The following is a 24,856-nucleotide window of genomic DNA, read 5'->3' on the forward strand; positions in this document are numbered from 1 at the left end:
ATTAGCTGTTGTTGATGCAGTGTTGGTAAATCGATGCTTTTGGTTAACAGCCTCATCAGTTTTTTTCTGTTTTGCCAGGTGATGATTTTCATTTCACTTTGGCTGCGCTAACCAGGTCATTTTAAACTAATTTCACTGATTCAGATGAAATTACATTATATAGTTTGGTGTAATTGCATCTTCTAATTGTTCGTTTTTGTACTGCTGATTGTTTTCCAAGTTCTTCTCAGTAGCATTGGCCTGTGTCGCTGTGCTTTTCTTTCTGCTAGAATTAGCTACAATCACAATACCCAAAGTTCACATGCTAGATAAAATGGAAATGCAATAGCCTGAATTTGATAACTTTTGCCAACAACAGGTGTGAAAGAAAGTTAGGACCGTGGTAACAAAAGACTGAAAAAGTTGTATAATAATGACGACGATGATGATGATGATAGACTTCCTTGAAAACTTGCTACAAACTAAATAGGCATCAGGTCAGTAACAATATTGTAGTATTTAAAAAAAGAAGTTGTATGAAGTCTTTCCAATACCAAAATCTGAAGAAGAACGAAGAAGAATGTCTCTTCCTTCTAAAAACAACATAGCAGCCCAGCTTATGTTTGAGTTGCATCTGAACATTCAAACACTTAATACCTACTGTCACATTTGCTTCCCCAAATCACTTGTTATGTACACATAATTCAGTTTAAAGGAAGTAATTGAGAAAGACAACCGATTCCTAAGAAGGGAAAACCTAAAATAGGAGACATTGGCATGTTCACATCATACATTTAGGATTGAATATCCTTAATTAATTGTCACACCGATAAGAGACTGAAACTGTGTTATTGTCTTACAGAACGGGAATCTGAAGAATCTGGAACAATGGGATATTCTTGACCCAGAGTTTCAGCAGCGTTTAGAAGCTGCTCGATCAATACTCCGGCAGCAGATCCAGCGGGAGCTGAAGATCAAGGAGGCAGCCGAGAGGCTGCGACGGGCAGTCACCAACCGCAAGAGTGCAGCTGATGTGGAGGGCCAACTTAAGGCCTCGACCCGCAAGCTGGAGAAGTTGCACTGGGAACTGCAGGAACTCAACGCAAGGTCTATGGCCACACAGAAAGACAGTGCCATAGGTAACAAAATCTTTTTCTCCTTCATGTAGAAGGAGGAAAACCAGTAAGAGTACAAGTCCATTTGTTTCACAGGTTCTGTTGCATTTAACAAACAGAAGACAAGACCTTAAAAAAGGGGGGCTAGAACAAGGTCAGCAGGATTCCAATACAAACCCAGATCCAGTTTCTTAACATAGGTTTGACTGTTGCTGACTGGTGTTATGGATGTAAATTAGAGAGAACAAAAAGGGAGTCAAACTGTTTACATTGTCAGTATCTAACTCTATGCTAGTTTTCACCCTTTTTGAGGTTACGAGAGCTGGATCCTGTTTTCCATTGAAGCCAGTATAAAAACCTTGGGGTTTTATCAGACCACAATGCAGAATGGATAAAAGCTACCATCGTCTTTGAGTCACACTCCAACATTTTCCTATATAAACTGATTCACATAAAACTTTTTATACAAATAATTAGGACTTTAGTTGAAAACCTAAAGACTTATATTATGAAAACTATATTTTATATTTATGCACTTTGCCCTAAACCTCCAGGTTTTGATTAAGGTTAATCTTTAATATACTGGCTAAAAATAAATAAAGCAGCAGTACAGTCCTGTTATCAGATATTCACATGGTGACAGAAAACATGAGGTATAAATTGTTGGTGAGAGGGAGGGAAAGAAATGCACGATTTTGTAACACTTCAGACAATCTCTTGTTGTAGGACCTTGACCTTACAATAGAAAGCGCCTTGAAGCAGCTGTTGATGTGATTTGATGCTATATAAATAAAATTGAATTCAATAAAAATGCATCAGTGATGACAGTAAAGGGCACTGCAGCACACACAAGCTGTTATATGTAAAAATGGTTGAACTACAAAAAAGCGCACAGAGTGGATGTCAGCTGGGCTGCACTGCTACCCACAGAGTGCATCAGTGTTTAGAAACCTTTCCATCTGCCCCTGGCTGCCTCCATGGGGACTGCAGATTGAAAACTTGATTCATCGCCCTTCTTTTTATGTAAGAAGATGGTTTCTTTACATAATGTCATAAACTAAGGAAAATCCCAATATCATTCAATCAGAAAAATTCTAAGCAGTGTATATAGGCCCCCCAGACAGGACACGTCAGGGATGCTGTGTTTTATGCTGTATTTGTCACCACTTTTCCAAGGCCACCATACTATACAGAGATAAATCACTTGATCTGAAGCTGATATCCATCTAATATTTATCTTATTTGGATCCTAACCCTTTATACAGCCTGTATGTTTTGTTTTTTCCATGCAGGTCACTTAGAGGAAGAAGAAAATCTGTCAGGAGAGACATGTCAGTGGGAAGAGGTCACATCACCACTGGACAGTCGAGTCAGAACACTGAAGAAACAACTTACCATGGAGACCAAGGTCAAACAGGGTGCTGAGAACATGATCCAGACCTACACTAATGGTTCATTTAAGGTATTACACAACATGACCTAATTTATGCATAACACAACACACAAAACCTCACGATTACAGAACCCTGTTTACAGTCTCTCTGAGTGGCTCATGTGGTAAACTGCTGTTCCATGTAAAACTTTTACAGTAATTGAATACATTATTAAGCAGAGGATTGGACTCATAGCACTTTGCCAGATGCCTTAATGAATTAGAATTTCTCACTGTGCAGAATAGTTTGTATTTTTGTTAACAAGGTTCTGCCTTTCTTTATGACTACTCTTTATGAAGTCATTTAGAAATGTTACTTCAAATTTAAAACTTTTATACATTTAAAGTTTAAAGTAAGGCATTCTTATGCAGACATTTTGACATATTAGAGAAGGGGAATGGACAGCCTGGGCATAGACCAGACTAATTATCAGTCTATGGAAGGCAAAGATGGAACTAATACTGTTAAGCACCATGTGTAAAACCTTTTGGAATGACTTAGTTTCTTGTATGAACTGGACAGAGAACATTATACCGTCTGAGGTAAATCAAAATGACAGATCAAATAGGGTGCCTAACATATATCACAGTTCTAAGCTTTCCTGAATACACAGTAAACTTCCCCTATACAGTGTGTGTGTGTGTGTGTGTGTGTGTGTGTGTGTGTGTGTGTGTCTGTGTGTGTGATTTGTTATTTGTCAAGACTTTTAAGTTACTTTCTTTCTCTTGATCGGACGTTCTGTGTTGGTCTGTAATTGTTCGTTTTATTTTCCAGGACAGAAAGATGCTCTCTGCAGCCCAGCAGATGTTGCAGGACAGTCGTACTAAAATAGAGCTGCTGCGCATGCAGATTGTTAAAGTCAGTCAAGCCAGAGATGGAGAGGAGGATGGCAAATATGGTAAATCTTATCACTCACACACGTACTGTTCTTGTCTGGGACTTCTTTAAGTTAGGGTTAGGGTTCCAGACCCAGCCACACACTGGTTCATCCCAAAGACAAAACTCCCAAACACAAAATTAACAACGTAGTGTATGTGGTGCAGTGTAGTGAGGAATGCTCAGACCTCTACATTGGAGAGACCAAACAGCCACTTCATAAACGCATCTCACAACATAGAAGAGCCACCTCAACAGGACAAGACTCAGCTGTTCATCTGCATCTAAAGGATTAAAGGTCATTATTTCAAAGATGCCAGTGTTCACATTTTGGACAGAGAAGACAGATGGTTTGAGAGGAGTGACAGAAGCCATCTATGTCCACTGTGAACGACCCTCTTTGAACAGAGGGCGGTGCTTACGACACCAACTGTCTGCCATCTTTAATCCAGTTTTGAGATCCCTTCCCAGATGCCTTATTGCCCACTCACATCCTGGGTCATTTGATCTCAGTAAATCACATGATAAGGTGGGGCTAGGCCTCACAATGAGTTCACCTGAAACCTTGGCTGATTGTGAACCACACCCATTTTCAGACCTTGGCTCGTGTGATTAGGCAGAGGATCAATGGGAGGTCCATGACCCTCTTGGGGACACTCCCATAGGACTTAAAATCTGGGACTCTAAATGGCTTCAATAGGAAATAATTTATAATGCACGCAATATGCACACGATTGTTTCTCATGAAATGCAATAATTGATATTTTACTAATTTTAGTACAGTGGTGATTACTGGTGGTGGTGGTGACTGTTTTGTTCATCTGCACTCAGGTCACTCTATGGAGATGATCAGTCCTGTGGAGCTGCGAGTTGCTGAATTAATTCATCACATGAAGATTGAATCAGCTGTAGCAGAAGGAGCCAAAAATGTGGTGAAGCAACTGAGCGGGCATAAAGTCCAGGACCGCCGAATACTTGCAGAAGTGGGTACCAGCTGGAATGTCTTCGCTTTCACCAACCTAACAGCTACAACAAGAACACGATGGCTATAAATAATTAGAATGAACATGTTTGAACTAGAATTGAGTTCAACGTGACCTTCACAATATATTCCACAATATGCGGTGCACAACTGCTGTGGCTTGAGTGGTAGAGCAGGTGATCTACCAATCACAGTCAATCCCTGGCTCCTAGATACTAAAGCCTGGATTGCCTCTGATGCATTCATGAATGTGTATGTGTGTGAATGTTTGTTAAATGCACTTTGCTTTGCTTTGAGTGCTCAAATTGAGTAGAGAGGTGCTATAGGTCAGTTTCATGTTAGATTAAAAAAACTACTTTTGTTTAGTAGTTTTTAAGTGAACCAAAACATTTGGGTATTACTGGTTTTGCAAATCGTATTCACATTTACAGTCAATGTCTATGTACAGCTTAAGTTTTTATGATATTTTTGCATAGTGAGCACATTACAATACACATTTCCCAATTTCAGTGCATAATTATAAATCTGATTACATGCATACAGATTGAGATATAATTTTATGAACTCCATACGTTTGGAATTAATTGCGACATAATTATTAATATTGTTGCATCACAGATTGCATTTCTGTATTAGTGCAATATAAAGCACCTTGAGACAACTGTTGTTGTGATTTGGTGATATATAAATAAAATTTTTGTGTATCCTTCAGGCCCAGGCGCGAATGCAGGAGTCATCTCAAAAGGTGGATTTGTTGCGTCTCTCGTTGGAGAGACGTTTATGTGAGCTGGCTCATGATCATCCCACACATGCTACCATTAAAGAGGCTTTAATGGTAGGCACCTCACCTTCTTACGGCACTCCAAAGAAACACTCCCAGGCTCCAGCCTCTTCCTCATCTTCATCCTTCTTCAAACCAGCCAGTCTAACAGGTTGTTTAAGTCTGCTAGTCTCTTTTAAAAGCAAAATTTTGATCGTCATTTTATTAAATAACCTTTCATAACAACATTTAAAAAAAATTTTTTTTAATTATTTTTTTTACCTGAAGCAGCTTTCCATTGAATTTTCAATAATGTTATACCGAGTAAGAACTAATGACTGAAACGCTTTTCCTTAGGTCGTTTGGAGGTATGTTTGATGGGTTGCCAGGATCTGTTGGAGTCAGTTCCGGGCCGTAGTTGTGTGACCAGTGTCTCAACCACCTCTGGGAGCATCTCAGATATGAAGTCTCTGAAGGTACGAACCGGACGCAGTGCCAAGGCTGAAGACATTTCCTGTAAGTCAACTCTCCAATTTTTTTTTATTTTTTTTTTTTAGACCTTTTGTTTTTCTTTGTGTCATAAAATGCAAAAATCCAGTAATGGACACTTAAACTAACAAGTAATTGGTTTCAGAAATGGTGAAACTGATAAGACAAACATTTTTGTATTTCAACACAAACCTGAAGTTGTAGCTGAGTATTAGCTACATTTCCATTAGATTCCATTAGATATTTTGTCCCAGTAACTTAAAGGTTCCTTCAGACTGTTGGTTATCTGGATCTAGATGTCTATCTCTCTGTGTTAGCCCTACGACAGGCTTGCAACCTGTCTAGGGTGTTTCCCGCCTGTCACCCCATGGTAACTGGGAGGGGCTGGATTAAGTGGAAGAGAATGAATGGATGGACTGTACACAAAACAAACTGCTCCTGTCCATTAGGTAGCTATTATGAGTATTGTTATGACACAGTGCTGTACCAACTGTAAGCGTGATATGCTACAGTTGGTGGTGATTTACTGCCCTTCAAAAGAAAAAAAGAGATGAACAAAAGCAGCAACACAGTTTCAAAACACCTGAAGGATACACAAAAATACAGACAGGCACAAGGTTTTTTCACCAAAATTACAGGACTGAAAATAAGCAAAAGTATTTTACAAGCTCTGTAGACATGGCCAAATCTTTTCACCATTTTAATTTCAGTCAGCTTCCAGCCAGTCAGAAATGTTTGGATCAGATGCAGAGCCCACCCAAGAGTTACTGAAGTTTAGGAGCATTTCCGTGGGTAACATAATTCATACTAAAAGTAGTTTTAATCCTGGTCCTCATGACCATGATCTAAATTATTTACATTTCCTAGTTCCTCGAGGAGACATTCTTCGGTGGTTTGTTAAACTTTGAAGACTTGATAACATGAGTGTATTTCTTACTGAGGTAGATGTTTCTCCATATACATTTTGAAAGATTTCTAAAATGCTTGTTTTCCTGTTTTTATGACATTAGGTCTAAGAAATGTAGTAAGCGCCGAATTTATGGTAACTGTTTTGATTAGTTTTCTGACTGCATCTGCATCTGTTTTCTTTGTGTTTCAGCGGAGATAAGTGCAGTGCTGAAGGTTGACAACAGAGTAGTGGGGCGCACACAGTGGAGACAGCTGGGCAAAGAGGCCTGGGGCCAGAGCTTCAGCATTGAACTAGAACGGGTCAGTGGCTCCCATGTACTTGCTTTAAGGATCATTTCAAATTATCACTAATATATTATGACAGCGTTAAATTAGTTAGGTTTCAGACTACACGTGCATGCAAATAGGTTATCCTCTGTCAAGCACAACGCAGCTTTAAAGAAAGTGATTTGCAGCTGCACCAAAATTCAGTTGATTGTGTCTTTGCCCATTCTCTATCTCTTCACCAATTTCAGGGGATTTGGCTTGCTAGTTTTCTTTGTTTTATGAAAAAAAAAAAAAATCTTGTTCACAGACAGCATGGGATCTCAGCTTGGTGAAGGAAAGAAGAATCTTTTATCCTCAGATTCACAGCATGGGCTTATTCTTCTCCAACTCCACAGTTCACTTCTTTTCTTCTTAGCGACTGCTGGAGTAGCCTTCCATCATGTCGCTTATCAACATAATCGATATTTATTCTCATCAAATTTAGTTTTAGCTCCCTTTAAACCATCTTTGTTCTGATTGACAGAGACTACATTACAAACTTGGAATAACATGAAAAATAGTAAAAAAAAAAAAAAAAGTAGTTGTTAGATGCTAACAATTTTTTTTTTTTTGCCCATTCTTTCTCTATAAAGAAAGTTTGAACCTTTTGTTTCCAGTGTTTCTGTATTTATTTTATTATAAAAGGTGAGTGTATCCAATATGAAAAGTAGAACTGCTTATTTATTTATATAAAGCCAATTTTTGTTTAGTGAATCAATGTAAAAATCCTGATAATTCAACTCACTGTATTTTTCTTGCAACTGTCATTCTGTAAAAAAAATGTGTCCTTTTGAAGAGTCAAATTTCCTACATAAAAATCATTTTATAAGCAGAAATGTGTAAAAGTAACTGTAAAGTAATGTTAGGACAAGAAGTCACACACTGTTTTCCTTTGCGGTCAGAGATAAAGTATAACCTCTCCGTACTGGATTAGCTACTTGTACGCATCCGAACCTACTTAAGAAAGGTTTATCTGGAAGTCACTTTTTGAGATTGACGTGATCGTACCAAACCACAGAGTGCTTTAAAGAAAGAGCTGTAGAGATCAAAATTTTTTGCAAGGGCATATCCTCTTGATTGTGTGGAACTAGTATAAAATTGTAATTTAAAAAGTTCCTGTTCAGATGTATTATCTAGTAGTCAGAAGAAACGAAAAAGATTTTCTGTTACTTGCGTAAATACTTATTCCGTTTTTTTTTTTTTTTTTTGTTTTGTTTTTTTTTTTAACCTGTCCCGTTTGGTTCTTTTGCCATCAGAATTATTGTCTAAAGGCGAAGAGAGATGCCCAACGGATTTACTTTACCAAATGGACCATCCCAGCCTTGCCGTAATGGTCCATCTGATTCACCTTTTATTGTTTATTTTATTTTCACTTGCTGAATACGGGACAGACTTGACTGGTGGAAAGAAAGGGGAGAAAGAAAGAGGGAAAGAAAAAAAAAAACCTGAGAAGAGGGACGGGGAAAAAGGGCAAAAAACAAAAACCAACAGAATAAGCAGACAAAAAAATACATATCGATCACCTGGATCACCTGTTGAGAAAGAAAAAAGAAAGCAAGCAGAAGAAGACGAGAGTAATAAACAAGATCACAATGATATATGGGAATATGACAGTAAATACTAAATATTAAACATTATGGTGCAGCACGTGAGATCAACAGCGCACAGTGTGCTTTGAGGTAGGAGCCCAAAAGGGTGTAGTTTGTGTGTGTGATCACCCGTGTGTACACCTGTGAGCATGAATGCGCTTGTTTTTAAAAGGTTCCTTCATGTAATGATCTGCTAGAGGGTGTGGGGGGCCACTGCCCCGACCTCCAGGGCATGAAGCAGGTATGGAGGAGATCAAAACTCCAGACATCCAGAGGCCCCCAGAACACAAGAGACCAAGGAAGACCAACAGAGGGGCAGCCGTGCCACTAACCCAGAAAGAGCTGAGGAGAGTCCCAGATGAGGGGTCACTCAGCAGCCGCGGAGCAGAAGCCAGGGGGGTTGCAGTGACGTGCCCGTGAGCTCCGCCGGCAGCCAGCTGTGCCTGAGTGACCGAGCCCCGGGCCGAGAGGCCGAGGGCACCCCATCCCCGAAGTGGCCCGAGCGAGCCCCAGGCTCCATGCCCTGATAAGCAGCCGCCAAGGAGTGAGCCGGTGGGTACCTGGGCGCCCACCCCCGGACACAAAGAACCACCAATGCACCGATGTCTGAGGGCGTCTGCCACCGGCAGGGGAAGTGGTGGGGGGAGATGGGCCTCCAAACCTTGGAGGGCCTGAGATGTCCCCAGAGAGGTGGGGTCTGATACCCAACCTGACATATAGACAGAGACAAACAGGCACACACAGATACAAACATCTATTCCCACCCTCATGCTCTCAACACTCACCCAACGTGGAGACAGACATAAAGAGACGCTGTACACACAATCACACTCCCCAAGCGTACTCTAAGCCCCGGGTCTAGGTACCCTTGTAAGTAAATACTTATTCCACCCAGAGTCATATTGTGAGGTCAGATTCCGAACTGACTCAGACCTGAAATCATGCTGATTTTGTGTCTAACAAAACACAAGATAGTCAGCCATGTCAGAGTCCTCTTGTAAAAAATTTCCCTCTTGCCCCTGCGGGCGGTCTTTTATTCCTTCAAGCTCGGGTCCTCTACCAGAGGCCTGGGAGTTTGAGGGTCCCGTGGGATATCTTTCCTGTTCCTAGGACTGCGCTCTTCTGGACAGAGATCTCGGATTTTGTTCCTGGGATCTGCTGGAGCCACTTACCTAGTTTGGGAGTCACCGCACCTAGTGCTCCGATTACCACTGGGACCGTGTCACCTTCACCTTTCACATTTTCTCGAGCTCTTCTCCGAGCCCTTGGTACTTCTCAAGCTTCTCGTGTTCCTTCTTCCTGATGTTGCTCGTTACATCTGTCACTACGGCTGTCTTCCTCTGCTTGTCCACCACTACCATGTCCAGCTGGGTAGCCATCACTATTTTGTCCGTCTGTATCTGGAAGTCCCACAGGATCTTAGCTTGGTCATTCTCGACCGGTGCGTCTCCCATTTTGACCTCGGGACTTCCAGGCTATACTCTGCACAGATGTTTCTGTATACTCTGCCAGCCACTTAGTTATGGCATTCCATTTGTGCTGGATTGTCTCAGGGTTAACTTTACACAGCCTGCACCTGGGGTCTTGCCTGGTGTGATAGACCCCAGCTTCTATGGATCTTGTACTTAGAGCTTGTTCCTGTGCTGTCATGATTAGTGCCTCCATGCTGTCTTTCAATTCAGTGTTGTCCAGCCACTGGTAAGATTTCGGGATGTCAGCCACTTCCTGTATCTTCCAGTGGTATATACCATGCAGGGGCCTGTCCTTCCATGATGGTTCCTCCTCTTGCTCCTCTTTCTTGCGTTTCTGCTGCCTGAGTTAGTCAGTCGTGGCCATCTTTTTGCTGATGAACTTGTGGATGTTTGTTATCTCATCCTGGGCTGTGGTGCTGACACTCACCAGTCCCCGACCTCCTTCCTTTCGATTATCATACAGTTTCAGGGTGCTGTACTTGGGGTGCATGGTCAGGAGCTTCCTCGTCTTGATGTTAGTGCCTTCCATCTCTTCCTTTGGGCAGCTTATTATCCCAGCAGGGTACCTGATCACGGGCAGGGCGTAGGTGTTGGTAGCATGGATCTTATTCTTACCATTCAGCTGACTCCTCAGCGCTTGCCTGACCCTCTGTGTTGTTGTTGCAGCTTTCCTAGTGGCCTCTTCGTGGTTCGGATTTGCCTGTGGGATTACCAGGTACTTGTAGTTGTTCTCAATGTCGGCAATGTTGCCTTCTGGTAGTTCGATACCCTCAGTTCTGACTACCTTCCCATTCTTTGTTACCATCCGACTACACTTCTCCAATCTGAACGACATGTCCTTGCTGGAGATGCTGGTGGTGTGGATCAGTGAATCGATGTCTCATTCACTCTTGGCATACAGCTTGATGTCATCCATGTAGGGTAGGTGGCTGACAATTGCTCCGTTCTGTAGTTGGTATCTGTAGGTAATCTAGTCGATGATCTCACTGACGGGGTTCAGGCTTATGCAAAACACCACTGGGGACAAGACATCTTCTGTCAGGTTATTGGCTGGTATTTGAATGGGACTGGTCTCTTCTGGGGGTCCTTGGGGATCAGGATTGTCCGGCCTTCAGTAAGCCATTCTGGGTGTCTCTCATCGACTAGCAGCTGTTTCATTTGTACTGCCAGATGCTCATGCAGTGCAGTCAGCTTCTTCAGCCAGTAGGCATGAACCATGTCGGGGGCTGGTGCTGTCCAGCTCTTCATACTGGAAACCCTTTGTTGAATTTCTGCCACTGTGGTAGTTACTGGACCATGTTCAGGTTGCTGTGGTGTGCTCTTAGATCCACTAGCCATTGAGCATTGCCTGTAGGACTATGTAGCTGTGTATTCTGGCGTTACCCACACAATGTTAGGCAGAAGGGTTTTGTGTTGTGGCTGATTGGTGTAGATGACTAATAGAAAAACCTCATAATTAAAAAAATAATTTTTAAATGTAGGTATGTATAATAAATTATCACTTGACCATAGTTGTTTGAGTGAAGTTGTTTTTTTATTGTTCTATTTTATCTTGAACTCATGAAGTTCACCAATTTTTTTTTCTACCTGTCGGGTCCTAAAGTAAAATATCTTATTACCTTACATTTGAACTTTTTCCAAATGTTAGTTGACCACCAAATCTGTCTGTCTGTTTCTCTCAAAATTCAAGTTTTTTTTAAGTTTAATAAATTGTAAATGGTAAAGACTAAGAATGACAGTGCGTGAAATCTGTTTGTAGCTATTTTGAAAACTGAACATCCCTCACACCAAATGTAATAATTCAGAAACAAAAATCTGGGCAAATTAAATATGAAATGATGAAAATATCTGAATTGTAATCCATGTGTGTGAACATACGTGTGCATGTTTCTGTGTGTTGTTCTAGTCCAGGGAGCTGGAAATTGCTGTGTACTGGAGAGACTGGCGAGCATTAAGTGGAGTGAAGTTCTTGCGGCTGGAAGACTTCCTTGATAACCAGCGACATGGCATGTGTCTCCAGCTGGAGCCACAGGGCGTTCTCTTCATTGAGGTTCTCCTGTTCATATCTAGTCTTCAAACTGTTTATTTACCTCTGTGGCATGCATAGACTGTACATAAAAGATGGACATAGCCACAAGCTTAGGTTATGTCATTTCAGAGGGGTATCCAATGGTTAAACATATGTATAGTATAAATTCTGTATCTGTATCCCGATCGCTTTCTCTGTTCTTTTCCAGGTGACATTTATAAATCCTGTCATTGAGCGTCCCTTCAAGCTCCAGAGGCAGAAGCGAATTTTCCCTAAAGAAAAAGGTGGCACCAATTATTAATATTTTTTCAAATTTGTTTTTAGATTTGTTGATAAATGTCGATTTATCCTTGACTGTTTCAGTTGTTATCAGGCAGTTCTTGAATGGAAAATCTGATCATTTTCTGTTTATTGCTTTGATGCTAAACCTTTATCTCATCCTTTTCATACTGACAGTAATTACATAATAATGCAAAATGAAACTTCATTATGTCCACAGTAAGGATACTTATTTTGTGACTGCTCATTTCTCTCAGCACTGTTTTAAATCTAGAACCTCAGAAACAATTCGTGGATGCTTTCACAATCTTTCTTACTTAGAATTGCTATAATCTACTTCACCTACTCTTCAATTTGACAGATAGACATAAAATGTTGCTCCTGGTGTGTCTGTGCAAAATGTCACTACAATAAGAGCAGCTGGCAGATGTCCAATGATGGACAGGTTAAGTGGCTTTTATAGCATGCCCTACTGGGGATGGACATACAATGATATATCAGCTGATCATTATGTGTGCTTTGATATCAGCTGATCTGTAGGTTTTGTAGCCAAGCTGTTTTATGTGCACACAACAAACCAGAAACCCCCTGGTACCAAAAATTTCTAAATATTACTAAGCAGATGTTTAGAGAATATGGTTACAGGTATTGTATTTCCAGAAAAAAGACTGTTCAAGAAGGAACACTTTTTTTTAAATCAGAGTATTGCATCAACTCACATAAACTTCTGGCATTTTGATCTGGTCAGTTAAATAGCAGCGGTGGGTGTTAATCACTTTCATCTGGTTTGGCGGTAATGAAATTAACAACAGGTTCACTAGAGGGGCAACAGAAGACAACCCCAAAATCAGGAATGGCTTTACAGATGGAGACGCTTGGACATTTTTCCCTCTTCATTTTTTCTGCATGTTTTTTCAGTAATTTTGCATTTGGCTAGGCTAAGTGTCACCACTGGTGTCATAAGGTGATACCTGGACCCCCTACATGGGTTGCACACGTGGTCCAACTCCTTCAGTATGGCATATCAATACGTGTCATTACCAGAAGGTTTGCTGGTAACAGAACAGTCTCAAGAACATAGAGGTGAGTCCTGGATACAGGCAGTTACTCTAGGAAAACTGGACAGGGCTGTAGAAGGCTAACCCATCAGTAGGACCAGTATCTGTGTAAGGAAGAACAAGATGAGTACTACCAGAGATACAAAATGACCTCCAGCTGGCTGCTGGTGTCAGTGTCTCTGACTCAACAATTAGAAACACCCGCCCTCATCAGGTCATGAGGGAGGGCTGACATCCTCTCGTGGGGCATGTGGACTCTGTCTGCCACACTGGAGCCATTTACTATAGATTACCAGAACTGGTGCTTTGGGGTTTTTACAGATGAGAGTAGGTTCCCATATGGCAGATGTTAAAAGGATTTGGAGAAGCCATGGAGAACATTATGCTGCCTGTGACATTGGTCAACATGACTGGTTTAATGGTAGGTCAGTAATGGTCTGTGGAGGCATATCCATAGAGGGACGCATAGAACTCTACAGGCTAGGCAAGGACACCCTGATTACCTTTAGGTATCAGGATGAAACTCTTGGACCCATTGTCATTGTCACTGATGTAGTGGGTGCTGGGTTCCTCCTGGTTCACGACAATGCCCAGGGGGAATATGCTGGACGTTCGTGGAAAATTAAGGAATTTATTCCTTTGACTGGCCCCACACTTGCCTAACTTAAATCCAACAGAATGCCTCTGAGCATGTGGAGGCTGTACAAACTGCTGAGTGCCATTCTGAGTTACTGCAATAAAATTTCTGCCTGCGGCATTGTTTTTTTGTTTTTTGGGGGTTTTTTTTCACTCTGTACTTTCATTGTCATCAAACAGTGTGGTAACCTTTAATTCCTAAAACATTATTTATTCCACATCAGTGGAGATATCCACATGGCTTCTTTTCCCATTGAGATCTGAGGTGTTTTCAATATTTTTTGAGCACTGCATTTTCTCTTTACATAGTATTTGCTGCATATAAAACTTTTTCAGTCATGTAGCTCAGATTAAATTTTCTCCCATCATTCCTGCTCACAGGGAAGGACTTCCTGCGTGCTGCCCAAATGAACATGAACTTTGCTGCTTGGGGCCGTTTGATGATGAGCATCCTGCCTCCTTGCAACTCACTGGAGCCCATGAGCCCTCCATTAGCAGCCCCCAGTACTACATCAACTCTTTCACCAGCTCAGTAAGGCTCTGTGTTGTGACCCAGAAATATCTCTTTGTGACATCTATGAAAGAGTGAAATAATAAGTTGTTTGCTTTGGGCTGTTTTTCTGCTCATATTATCAGACTGGACAGATTAACTTGACTAGAAGGCTGAATCTAATGTTATCACTGGACTGTATTTGGAGTGGTTGTATAATGTTATTGAAGGTTATAAAAAATATGTGATTCTATATTTTTCTTGCTCTCAAAAAAACCCCACCCCTGCGCAGACATACAAAAAAAAAATGAGTGGGGAAAAAAATACACAGGAACAAAAACTTACACTACAGAAACATGATTGTTGATAGTTTGTTTTTGCAAGGGTCATTTGACCAATTGAATGAGAAAATGCTCATAGATGTTATAAGGAGAATTTAATTAAGATTTAATTAAAAAAAAATTTAATATAGTGCCAAATCACAACAACAGTCACCTGCAGTAAGGACCTTACAATAATAGAGAGGAAACCCCATTAATCAGATGGCTCCCTGTCAGCAAGCATTTGGTGACAGTGGGAAGGAAAAACTCCCTTTTAACATGAAGAAATCTCCAGTAGAGCCTGGTTCAGGGAGGGGTGGCCATCTGGTGTGACTGGTTAGGGTGAAATTACAGAACACCTGTTTGGTTTTGAAATTCGGTCCATGGTTAAAAAAAAAAAGTGATTATGTTTATAGTTGCTAAAATTGCAATGTTGCTTGTAATCAGTAACTGACTTGATTTTTAATGTGATTTAATGAAGAAAAGGAAACAAACATAACCATATTTAAATTTAAAATTGCATGCCCCCTTCTAGCCCGCTAATGTGTTTCTCTCTCTTTGTTGTTGAAAAAATGTAAAATTAAGTCTCCATCTCCTAATAAATAAGTGTTTCTGAAGCCTTAGGTAGTATGAGATTTCCTCCATTAGACAGATTTCCCAAAGTCTATCCAAGTCTGGAGGGTCGGGCTTCAGCCGTCTAATTGTAATGCATGTAATTGCTGCCACCAATAATATTCTTTAGCCAAATTTTGGTGAGAAATCTTCTGAAGCGCACATAAAACGTTGTTCCAATATCTATCTAACTCTGCACATGGCCAGAATATATGTATGCAAGTCCCAGTATGTGTACCACATTTTCTCCAACATGTGTTAGTGGCGTGGGCCGTTCCATTTGAATTCTCTCCAAGAGTTTGAGCTTGTTACCCTGTGTGCTCCATTGCAGATTTCCTTTTTACATGTAATGTAGTATTTGCAGTTATAGATTTCTCACCCCCATTTCCTCTGTAACTTTCTCCCACTCCTTGTGTCATATTAAGACATTTCTTAATTTTAAATAGCAGAAGAAGTCTGTATTGCTGATGTTAAGCTCATCTTTTATCTGTTTTAAAAGATTTGATGCTATCCTTATGAGGTTGGTATACCTTAATCAGGATGTATTCAGCTCATGAATGGAATTGTTTTGGGCGATCCAAAACAATCATATTGTGTTTTAATCATACATTCAAATATAATTCAAATATCTTTAAGTGTATATTTATATACTTAAAGCACTCTGCCTCACATCATGCATGCCATTGAGTGTGGGAGGAAGCCCTCACAGACACAGGGAGAGCATGCAGGCTCCACACAGATGGAGATGGGTCTACTTTAGATTAAGTGCGGCTTGTAATATAGACCTGTTTTCAGGTTTGATCTGATTTCTGCCGTATTAATATATGAGAAAAATCTAATATTTTTTTTTAATATGTAATATTTTTCTTTTTTCAAAAGACTTGTGCTTTTATTTATTGAATTTTGTAATATTTTAATTATTTATTTGTCATTTTCTTAATTCAAGACAATAACTGCAGAATGGTGCAGTGTAATAAACTATATTTTGTTTTGGTTTATTTAAGAGAACCTGCAGTAATGAGTCTGAATTTTGCTGAAGAACCACCAGGCAGATCTCCACATTCCATAAGAAAGAACAGTAAAAACTCCCCACTGGTAAGCTTCCCGTCTGCGTGACAAATGAATACATACACTAGATGCATTGTGTAATGTGTATAACAAAATAACTAAACTAATCATCTATGGTCTGAGGAGACAAGTGATTAGTCCAGTTTGTTTCAGTTTGTTACCAGGAATATTCAAAAAGTTATGGATGATGGCTCGCATACCGCTCTTGTTTTTCCGTGCGGATTCATTTTCTGTCAGTTCATCTATTTTCTGTTTTGCTGAAGAAACAGTCTTCTAATGAGAACAAGAGCCCAAAGCCCGAGAGACAACCGTCTGTTCTTCCACCTACACTGTAAGTCATGTTGATTTTTTTTTTTTTTTTTTAATGTTTGTGAATTTGTTAGGTTTGATTAAACAGTTTTTGGTACTCCAGATCACCAACCCAAGATTTTATTTCCTTCTGTGAAATAGGATAAGTAAAAATAAACCACACTTAACTTCCTGTGGTTCCAGTTCTAAAGTAATATACAGGGTGGGCCATTTATATGGATACACCGTAATAACATGGGAATGGTTGGTGATATTAAAGTCCTGTTTGTGGCACATTAGTATATGTGAGGGGGAAAACTCCTCAAGATGGGTGGTGACCATGGTGGCCATTTAGAAGTCGGCCATCTTGGATACAACTTTTGTTTTTTCAATAGGAAGAGGGCCATGTGACACATCAAACTTATTGGTAATGTCACAAGAAAAACAATGGTGTGCTTGGTTTCAACGTAACTTTATTCTTTCATGAGTTATTTACAAGTTTCTGACCACTTATAAAATGTGTTCAATGTGCTGCCCATTGTGTTGGATTGTCAGTGCAACCCTCTTCTCCCACTCTTCACACACTGATAGCAACACTACAGGAGAAATGCCAGCACAGGCATCCAGTATCCGTAGTTTCAGGTGCTGCACATCTCGTATCTTCACACCATAGACAATTGCCTTCAGATGACCCCAAAGATAAAAGTCTAAGGGGGTCAGATCGGGAGACCTTGGGGGCCATTCAACTGGCCCACGACGACCAATCCACTTTCCAGGAAACTGTTCATCTAGGAATGCTCGGACCTGGCACCCATAATGTGGTGGTGCACCATCTTGCTGGAAAAACTCAGGGAACGTTCCAGCTTCAGTGCATAAAGAGGGAAACACAGCATCATGTAGCAATTTCAAATATCCAGTGGCCTTGAGGTTTCCATTGATGAAGAATGGACCCACTATCGTTGTACCCCATATACCACACCAAACCATCACTTTTGTTGTTCCAACAGTCTGGGAGGGATCCATCTAATGTGGGTTAGTGTCAGACCAATAGCGGTGGTTTTGTTTGTTAACTTCACCATTCACATAAAAGTTTGCCTCATCACTGAACAAAATCTTCTGCGTGAACTGAGGGTCCTGTTCCAATTTTTGTTTTGCCCATTCTGCAAATTCTGTGCGCCGATCTGGGTCATCCTCGTTGAGATGCTGCAGTAGCTGGAGTTTGTAAGGGTGCCATTTGTGAGTAGCTAATATCCGCCGAAGGGATGTTCGACTAATGCCACTCTCCAGTGACATGCAGCGAGTGCTACGCTGTGGGCTCTTGCTGAATGAAGCTAGGACAGCCACTGATGTTTCTTCATTAGTGACAGTTTTCTTGCGTCCACATTTTGGCAAATCCAACACTGAACCAGTTTCACGAAACTTAGCAAGCAGTTTGCTAACTGTAGCATGGGAGATGGGTGGTCTCGTAGGGTGTCTTGCATTGAAATCTGCTGCAATGACCCGGTTACTGCGTTCACCAGATATCAACACAATTTCGATCCGCTCCTCACGTGTTAACCTCTTCGACATGTCAATGGCTGTGAACAAAGAGAAACTTGTAAATAACTCATGAAAGAATAAAGTTACGTTGAAACCAAGCACACCATTGTTTCTCTTGTGACATCACCAATAAGTTTGATGTGTCACATGGCCCTCTTCCTATTGAAAAAAACAAAAGTTGTATCCAAGATGGCCGACTTCTAAATGGCCACCATGGTCACCACCCATCTTGAGGAGTTTTCCCCCTCACATATACTAATGTGCCACAAACAGGACTTTAATATCACCAACCATTCCCATGTTATTACGGAGTATCCATATAAATGGCCCACCCTGTATGTCTAAAAGTTCTGTGTCGGTATGTGTAGATATTCTGTGTAGATGAAATATTTGAAGATGTTCATTTTGCATCCAAAAGGAAGGTTAAATGTTTGAAGTTTGCTTCTCTAGTTTCTGGTAACAAAGACACTGATTTTTATTTTTTCTCTGAAATCAATGAAGGACTCTATCAGGAGCTAAACATGTGCACTTTTGTATCCTCATGCAGGAAGGATAAAGGGCTTCAAATAGAAGACTTCAAGTGTATTTCAGTCCTAGGGAGAGGTCACTTTGGAAAGGTATAAATTAAACTTACTTTCCTGTATTTGTAAGGCAGCAGTGGGACTGCAACATTTCAATAAAAATGGAATACAATTTATATACAAGTATTGCAATGCAGTGATTGCAAATCTGAATTCAAATGTCAGTGACCTTGACCTCAAAGCTAAGGTCAGAGATCAAGTTTTTCTGAAAATCCTGTAAATGCGATAACTCAATAAGGAAGACACCTGGGATTTCCTAATTTATACCATGTGTGCATCTACTAAGCCGCCAGTATTTTTTAACTTTGCAGTACATACCCTCTCTTTCTTAAACATTACTTCTGTTTCTTGTATTTGATGCAAGGTGCTGCTAGCAGAGTATAAGAAGTCAGGTAAACTGTATGCCATCAAAGCCCTGAAGAAAGGTGATATTGTGACACGTGATGAAGTTGACAGGTATGTAATCTCATCTCGTCTTCACCAAAATGCTTTGACTCTAGTGGATGGTGTCTTGGAACATGTTCCCAGTGCTTGATGAAATTAAACCTTTTCTTTTCCACACCTATTCTCCCTGTATGCATGTCTACTTTCTTTATGTCCTTAGCTATTCTACTTTTTCTTTGCTAACCTTGTCGTTTGAAAACTGGTTGGGGGTGAAGGAAGGGAGACCGGACAAAAGAAATGCTGTGTAAAAGAGCCAGAGATAATAATAATTACTAATGATTAAAAGCAGAGAGGTGTATAAACACATTGTGAGTGAAGAGGAAACGCTCAGTGCATCATGGGAATCCCTGGGCAGCCTATGCTTATTGCAGCATAACTAAGTGAGGATTGAGGGTCACCTGATCCAGCCCTAAGTATATGCTTTATCAAAAAGGAAAGTTAGAAGCGTAATATTAAAAGTAGAAATGCTGTCTGTCTCCTAGCTCTAAACTAGAAGCTGGTTCCACAGAAGAGGGGCCTGAAAGCTAAAGGCTCTGCCTCCTGTTCTACTTTTAAATATATTAGAAGGATTTAACAGGGAGCCAATGAAGATAAGCCAGTATGGATGAAATACGCTCTCTTTCCATTCCGTGTCAGTACTCTTGCTGCAGCATTTTGGATCAACTGAAGTCTCCCATCTCTTTCAGATTGCATCTTCTTTATAAGATTTTAATCAACCTGTATGCATCTTCTTCCAGTCTACATCATCCTCTGTTCCTCCCTCTTTAAAAAGTAAAAAGAAATCTGTTAACTGCTATTCATAAATAAAACTAGTGCCTGTGTAACCCAGGTTATATTTTGTAGTTACAGATTAAAGAAAACTGTAGATTTAAAGATGCCTTCACAAGACAGTCAAAGTTATTGTTTTGAAAAGAAGCCAGCTAAAGGCTGATTCAGTGGGACTGTGCCCATTACAAACTTGGCTGGGCAGAATATAGGTTCTAGCTTTCTCATCTAATTTACATGAGTGAGTGAGTGACGGATGTCAGTTGTTGCAGGGAATGAAAGAATGAAAGTGAGTTTTAGACTATCGGTACAGTGAAATTTTGTTAAAAGTTAGAACTTTTTGGCCAGTTCTTATTTTTTCACATTCCTTCAGAGCGCAGTTTCAGGGTTTAAAGTTAGTTTACATCAGAGTTTGGTTATAGCTCTGCAATGGTTAAATACAGGTGTAGGAATCTTGGGAATGCATTAATGTAAATGAATGCACACACAAAGAGAGCCAAACCAAACATGCTTGTGTATGTGTGTCCCTCCTCCTGCACAGAGTGGAACAGCCTCTCTAGAGAACAACTTTTAGGTAAAAGACAAAATGTGAGAACTGCTCAACCACACAGCATCAGACTTGGCATGCACCCACCATTTGCAGATTAGGTGAACAGCTGTTGAGCTAGATGAAGAACAGACAAAAAGATTTATCAAATAGAATACAAATAATAATTTTAATTAGTGTTTCTGCATGCTGGAATGTCATCCCTTTCTCGCAATTTGTTTTCTTCAGTGTCTCTTTGCTCTCCTCTCTTACCCTCACCCCCAGCGAGTCACAGCTGAACCTGGTTCTGCCTGTGTTTACCTTCTGTTAAAAGGGAGTTTTTCCTTCCTTCTCCTTTCCCTCCTTATCTGAGAGTATCTCTGAGGAGGAGATTGTAAAGGTAATTAATGCTTTACAGAATGGAAAAGCTCCTTGACTGAATGGATAAGGACCTGAATTTTATAAGATAATTTAGAGCTGACTAAAAGTCCCTCTCTCAAATATGTATCTCCACTCAGCAATGACAGGCTCCCTCCAAAGGTCATACAGCAAATATGTCGTTGATCCTTAAAAAAGATAAACTCCCTGACAAGTGTGGCTCTTATTGCATAATTAGCTTAATCAAGGTTGACAGCAAAATTTTCTTCAAAATCCTGGTAAAAGGCCTTTGTAGTTAGCGAGGGCTTGGATGCGTCTCCACACCTGGCGGGGGTTGTTATCAGTGAGGAAGCCCTCTGTCCTCCTCCTGTAGGCCTCCTTGGCCTGTTTGATACCTTCCTCAAGTTGGCAGTGGGAGCGCGGTACATGGAAGGCTGAAGGCTGAGTTACGAGTTCTGATCCGTGCCTGTACTTCAGTCATCATCCAAGGTTTTCAGTTATGAAAAACAGAGATGGTTTTAGTCACTATCACATTCTCCACACAACACTTAATGTAGAAAATGACAGAGTGAGTGAAGGTTTCCAGGTCCTGCTGTTCGAAGATGGACCAGGCTGTCAGATCAAAACAGTCCTGTAGCTGGAGTCGAGCGTCATCTGGCCATGTTTTAATGACCCAGGTGCTTGGAGGACTGGGGGGGTGTAGGTAGGAATGAGGAGCAGAGAGAGCAGGTCAGATTGTACTAGGTGGGTCAGGGGTGTTGCTCTGTAGGCCCATTTAATGTTACTGTACACATGGTCTAGTGTCCCGTCCCGGTTGTCGTAAATCTCTGATTGCAGCTCCTCCCATTTTGTTTATGAGGAATCTCACGTTTGGTGAGGAAGATGGATGGAAGTGGGGGTTGTGTTGTTGTTTTTGCAGCTGAACGCGATAGCCAGCGAACACAAAAAGGTGCACAGTATTTGTGAGCGCGTCGCATCTGCATATTTCTGCCCCCATCTTTAATTAACATATATTAGTATGAGGATGATTACTCTGACCTGTGACATCTAAAGTTTGAACTGCAAGGGTCTGAATAGAGTTAAGACTGTTGGAAGGAGATGATGGATATTAATATGTCACTGTATCTGTGTGGTCGTGTTCAGCCTCATGTGTGAAAAGAGGATCTTTGAAGTGATCAACTCGTCTCGTCATCCATTCTTGGTGAACCTGTACGGCTGTTTCCAGACTGCAGACCACGTGTGCTTTGTGATGGCCTACTCGCCCGGAGGAGACCTCATGACACACATTCACAACAGCATCTTCAACGAGAGTCAGGCTCGGTGAGCTCACGGTTTTTTCTGTAAAACCTGCCGCTACAATCCAGGACTGTGCTGTTATTTCTACCACTTCTCTGATTTTTAGGTTTTTCTCCTCATGTGTGCTTCTGGGTCTAGAGTTTCTCCACAACAACAAAATAGTTTACAGGTGAGTCCTTTCAAGGCAGTTTATTACTATATCCTCGTAACTACGAGCTGCATGTCAGGAGCATGAGGCATCATTTTTTCTGTTTGCATGTTTGTGTCATTCAGAGACCTGAAGCTGGACAATCTGTTGATGGACGCAGATGGCTTTGTAAGGATAGCAGATTTTGGCTTGTGCAAAGAAGGTAAATAGATTTTTATTTTATTTTATTTTTTTGTTGAAAAATCAAACTGTGTGGTCTTTGTATCTTCAGCGCAGAAAGTCAAAGCTTTAGATTTTGTGAAGATTTCAGAACTGTATAGTGTTTGTGTCAAAGGCTATGAATGTACATGGATAGTTTGTAATTAATCACTCACACTTATATGCATGAACAGTACCAACTAAGCAAGTATGTAATCAATCCCTGTAGTCACTCTGTGACACTTAAATGTGCGTAGGAATGGGCCACGGGGATCGCACGTCAACCTTTTGTGGCACACCAGAGTTCCTGGCTCCAGAGGTGCTGACAGACAGCAATTACACCCGCAGTGTGGACTGGTGGGGGCTGGGGGTCCTCGTCTATGAGATGCTGGTGGGGGAGGTTAGTGTAAACCATAAACTGTATATAAAGATGCACCATGTCATAAAGTTGCAGGAAGAAAAAGGTTTGGGTTTATTGGGGCAATGTCCACCTTCACCTTCAGTGTCTGGTGTAGACCTTCCTACACATTTCCATTAATTCTTGATGACTGCATTACTCATTCCTCCATACAGAAGAGCTTAAACACTGATGTTACCTCACATTTCCTCACATGAAATGCTTGGTTAGCTCAATTAGCTTTTCCTGTTAGACTTTGCTGCCAAAATGCTAAATTCAATGCTCTATTAATGTTGAAAAGTCATCCTAGCTCAGACAAACCAAAATTACTATATTAAAATCATGTTTCAGAGATGGGATAAAGTCATGTTTAGACATGGGGTGTCTAAACATGACTTTGACTTTAGGTCAGGAGGTAACCAGGTCATTTACTAATTGGAAGGTTGGTGGGATGATCTCGGCTGGGAACATGATTATGTGTGAATGTTAGATAGAAAGCATTTCAGTGAAGAGAAAGTTCTTATATAAATGGATGAATGAGGACATTAAAGTAGGGAAAAAAGTGCTGTATAAGAACCGGTCTATTTAGACCAAACATGAATTATTATTGTAGGGTCTTGACCTTACAATATAAAGCGCCTTGAGGCAACTCTTGTGATTTGGTGCTAAGTAAAAGAAAAAAAAAATCGGAAAAGAAGTGAATGCTGGACTGTTTATGGACAACTAACAACTATTTGTATATACAAATGTTTATTTAATTACAGTTAGGTCTGTACTTTGTTGGACAATTGTACTATTTATAGTTTTGCCTCTGTACACCACCATATTGGATATTCAAAAAAAAAAAAAAAAAATTCAATTTAATTCAAAGTGTTAACAAAGGTTTTCCATCGATGGCTTAACCAAATCCCAGGAATCAGGTGACCCCCAATGAGCAGCCACTTTGGTGACAGTGGGAAGGAAAAAGTCCCTTTAACAGGAAGAAACCCTCTGCAGAACCAGGCTTAGGGAGGGCCAGCAATGTGCTGCAACTGGTTGGGTTAAGGGGAGGAAGACAGGACAAAAGACATGCCATGGAGAAGAGCCAGAGATAAATAATACCCAACTATTAGATGCAGTGTGGTGTATAAATACATGGTAAGTGAAAAGGGGCGAAAAAAGGAGCATTACTAAGGGTGGATTCAGGGTCACCTGATCCAGCCCTAACTGTAACCTTTGTCAAAAAAGAAAGTCTTAAGCCTAATCTTAAAAGTAGAGAGGTTGTCTGTCACCTGGGGCCTGAAAGCTGAAGGCTCTGCCTCCCATACTACTTTTAGATATCCTAGGAACCACAAGTAAGCCAGCTGTCTGAGGGCGAAGTGCCCTGTTGGGGTCATTAAGATAAGATGGGGCCTGATTATACAAGACCTTGTATGCGAGGGGAAGGATTTTGAATTAGATTCTGAATTTAACAGGAAGCCAACGAAGAGAAGCCAGTGTAGCAGAAATATGCTCTCTCTTTCTAGTCCCTGTCAGTACTCTTGCTGCAGCATTTTGGATTAACTGAAGTCTCAGGGAGTTTTTAGGACCTCCTGATAATAATGAATTACAGTAGTCCAGCCTACAAGTAATAAATGCATGAAGTAGTTTTTCACTGTCAGTCTGAGACAGGATATTTCTAATTTTAGAGATTTTATGCAAATGGAATAAAGTAGTCCTACATCTTTGTTTAATATGTGCATTGAAGGACATATCCTGGTCAAAAAACGACTCCAAGATTTCTCACAGTGTTTGGCCTCCAGGGGTTCCTGTCATGGAACCCTGTGGAAATCCATAATTAACCTCAGTGTGGAAAGAGGACTCTCCATTTAGGCTACGTTCACACTGCAGGTCTTAATACTCAATTCCGATTTTT

The 24,856-nt window shown here is 40.7% G+C and overlaps 1 protein-coding gene across 2 annotated transcripts in view; it reads left to right on the forward strand.

The window, feature by feature from the left end:
- pkn3 (protein kinase N3) overlaps window positions 1-24,856 on the forward strand; it is a 35,525-nt gene that overhangs the window by 2,478 nt on the left and 8,191 nt on the right. The window contains exons 2-19 of one of the 2 annotated variants that reach the window (XM_005449440.4): window positions 842-1,118; window positions 2,387-2,556; window positions 3,302-3,425; window positions 4,235-4,386; window positions 5,098-5,317; window positions 5,503-5,661; window positions 6,734-6,843; window positions 11,817-11,960; window positions 12,148-12,223; window positions 14,294-14,444; window positions 16,339-16,429; window positions 16,666-16,733; window positions 18,777-18,846; window positions 19,175-19,266; window positions 22,067-22,243; window positions 22,326-22,388; window positions 22,493-22,569; window positions 22,823-22,965. In XM_005449440.4, coding sequence (XP_005449497.1) covers window positions 842-1,118; window positions 2,387-2,556; window positions 3,302-3,425; window positions 4,235-4,386; window positions 5,098-5,317; window positions 5,503-5,661; window positions 6,734-6,843; window positions 11,817-11,960; window positions 12,148-12,223; window positions 14,294-14,444; window positions 16,339-16,429; window positions 16,666-16,733; window positions 18,777-18,846; window positions 19,175-19,266; window positions 22,067-22,243; window positions 22,326-22,388; window positions 22,493-22,569; window positions 22,823-22,965 — 2,364 coding nt within the window. The remainder of the gene's footprint in view (window positions 1-841; window positions 1,119-2,386; window positions 2,557-3,301; window positions 3,426-4,234; window positions 4,387-5,097; window positions 5,318-5,502; window positions 5,662-6,733; window positions 6,844-11,816; window positions 11,961-12,147; window positions 12,224-14,293; window positions 14,445-16,338; window positions 16,430-16,665; window positions 16,734-18,776; window positions 18,847-19,174; window positions 19,267-22,066; window positions 22,244-22,325; window positions 22,389-22,492; window positions 22,570-22,822; window positions 22,966-24,856) is intronic. The other variant, XM_005449441.4, reaches the window with a different exon arrangement.

This window comes from Oreochromis niloticus, linkage group LG7, assembly GCF_001858045.2.
Source record: "Oreochromis niloticus isolate F11D_XX linkage group LG7, O_niloticus_UMD_NMBU, whole genome shotgun sequence".
Lineage (NCBI taxonomy): Eukaryota > Metazoa > Chordata > Actinopteri > Cichliformes > Cichlidae > Oreochromis > Oreochromis niloticus.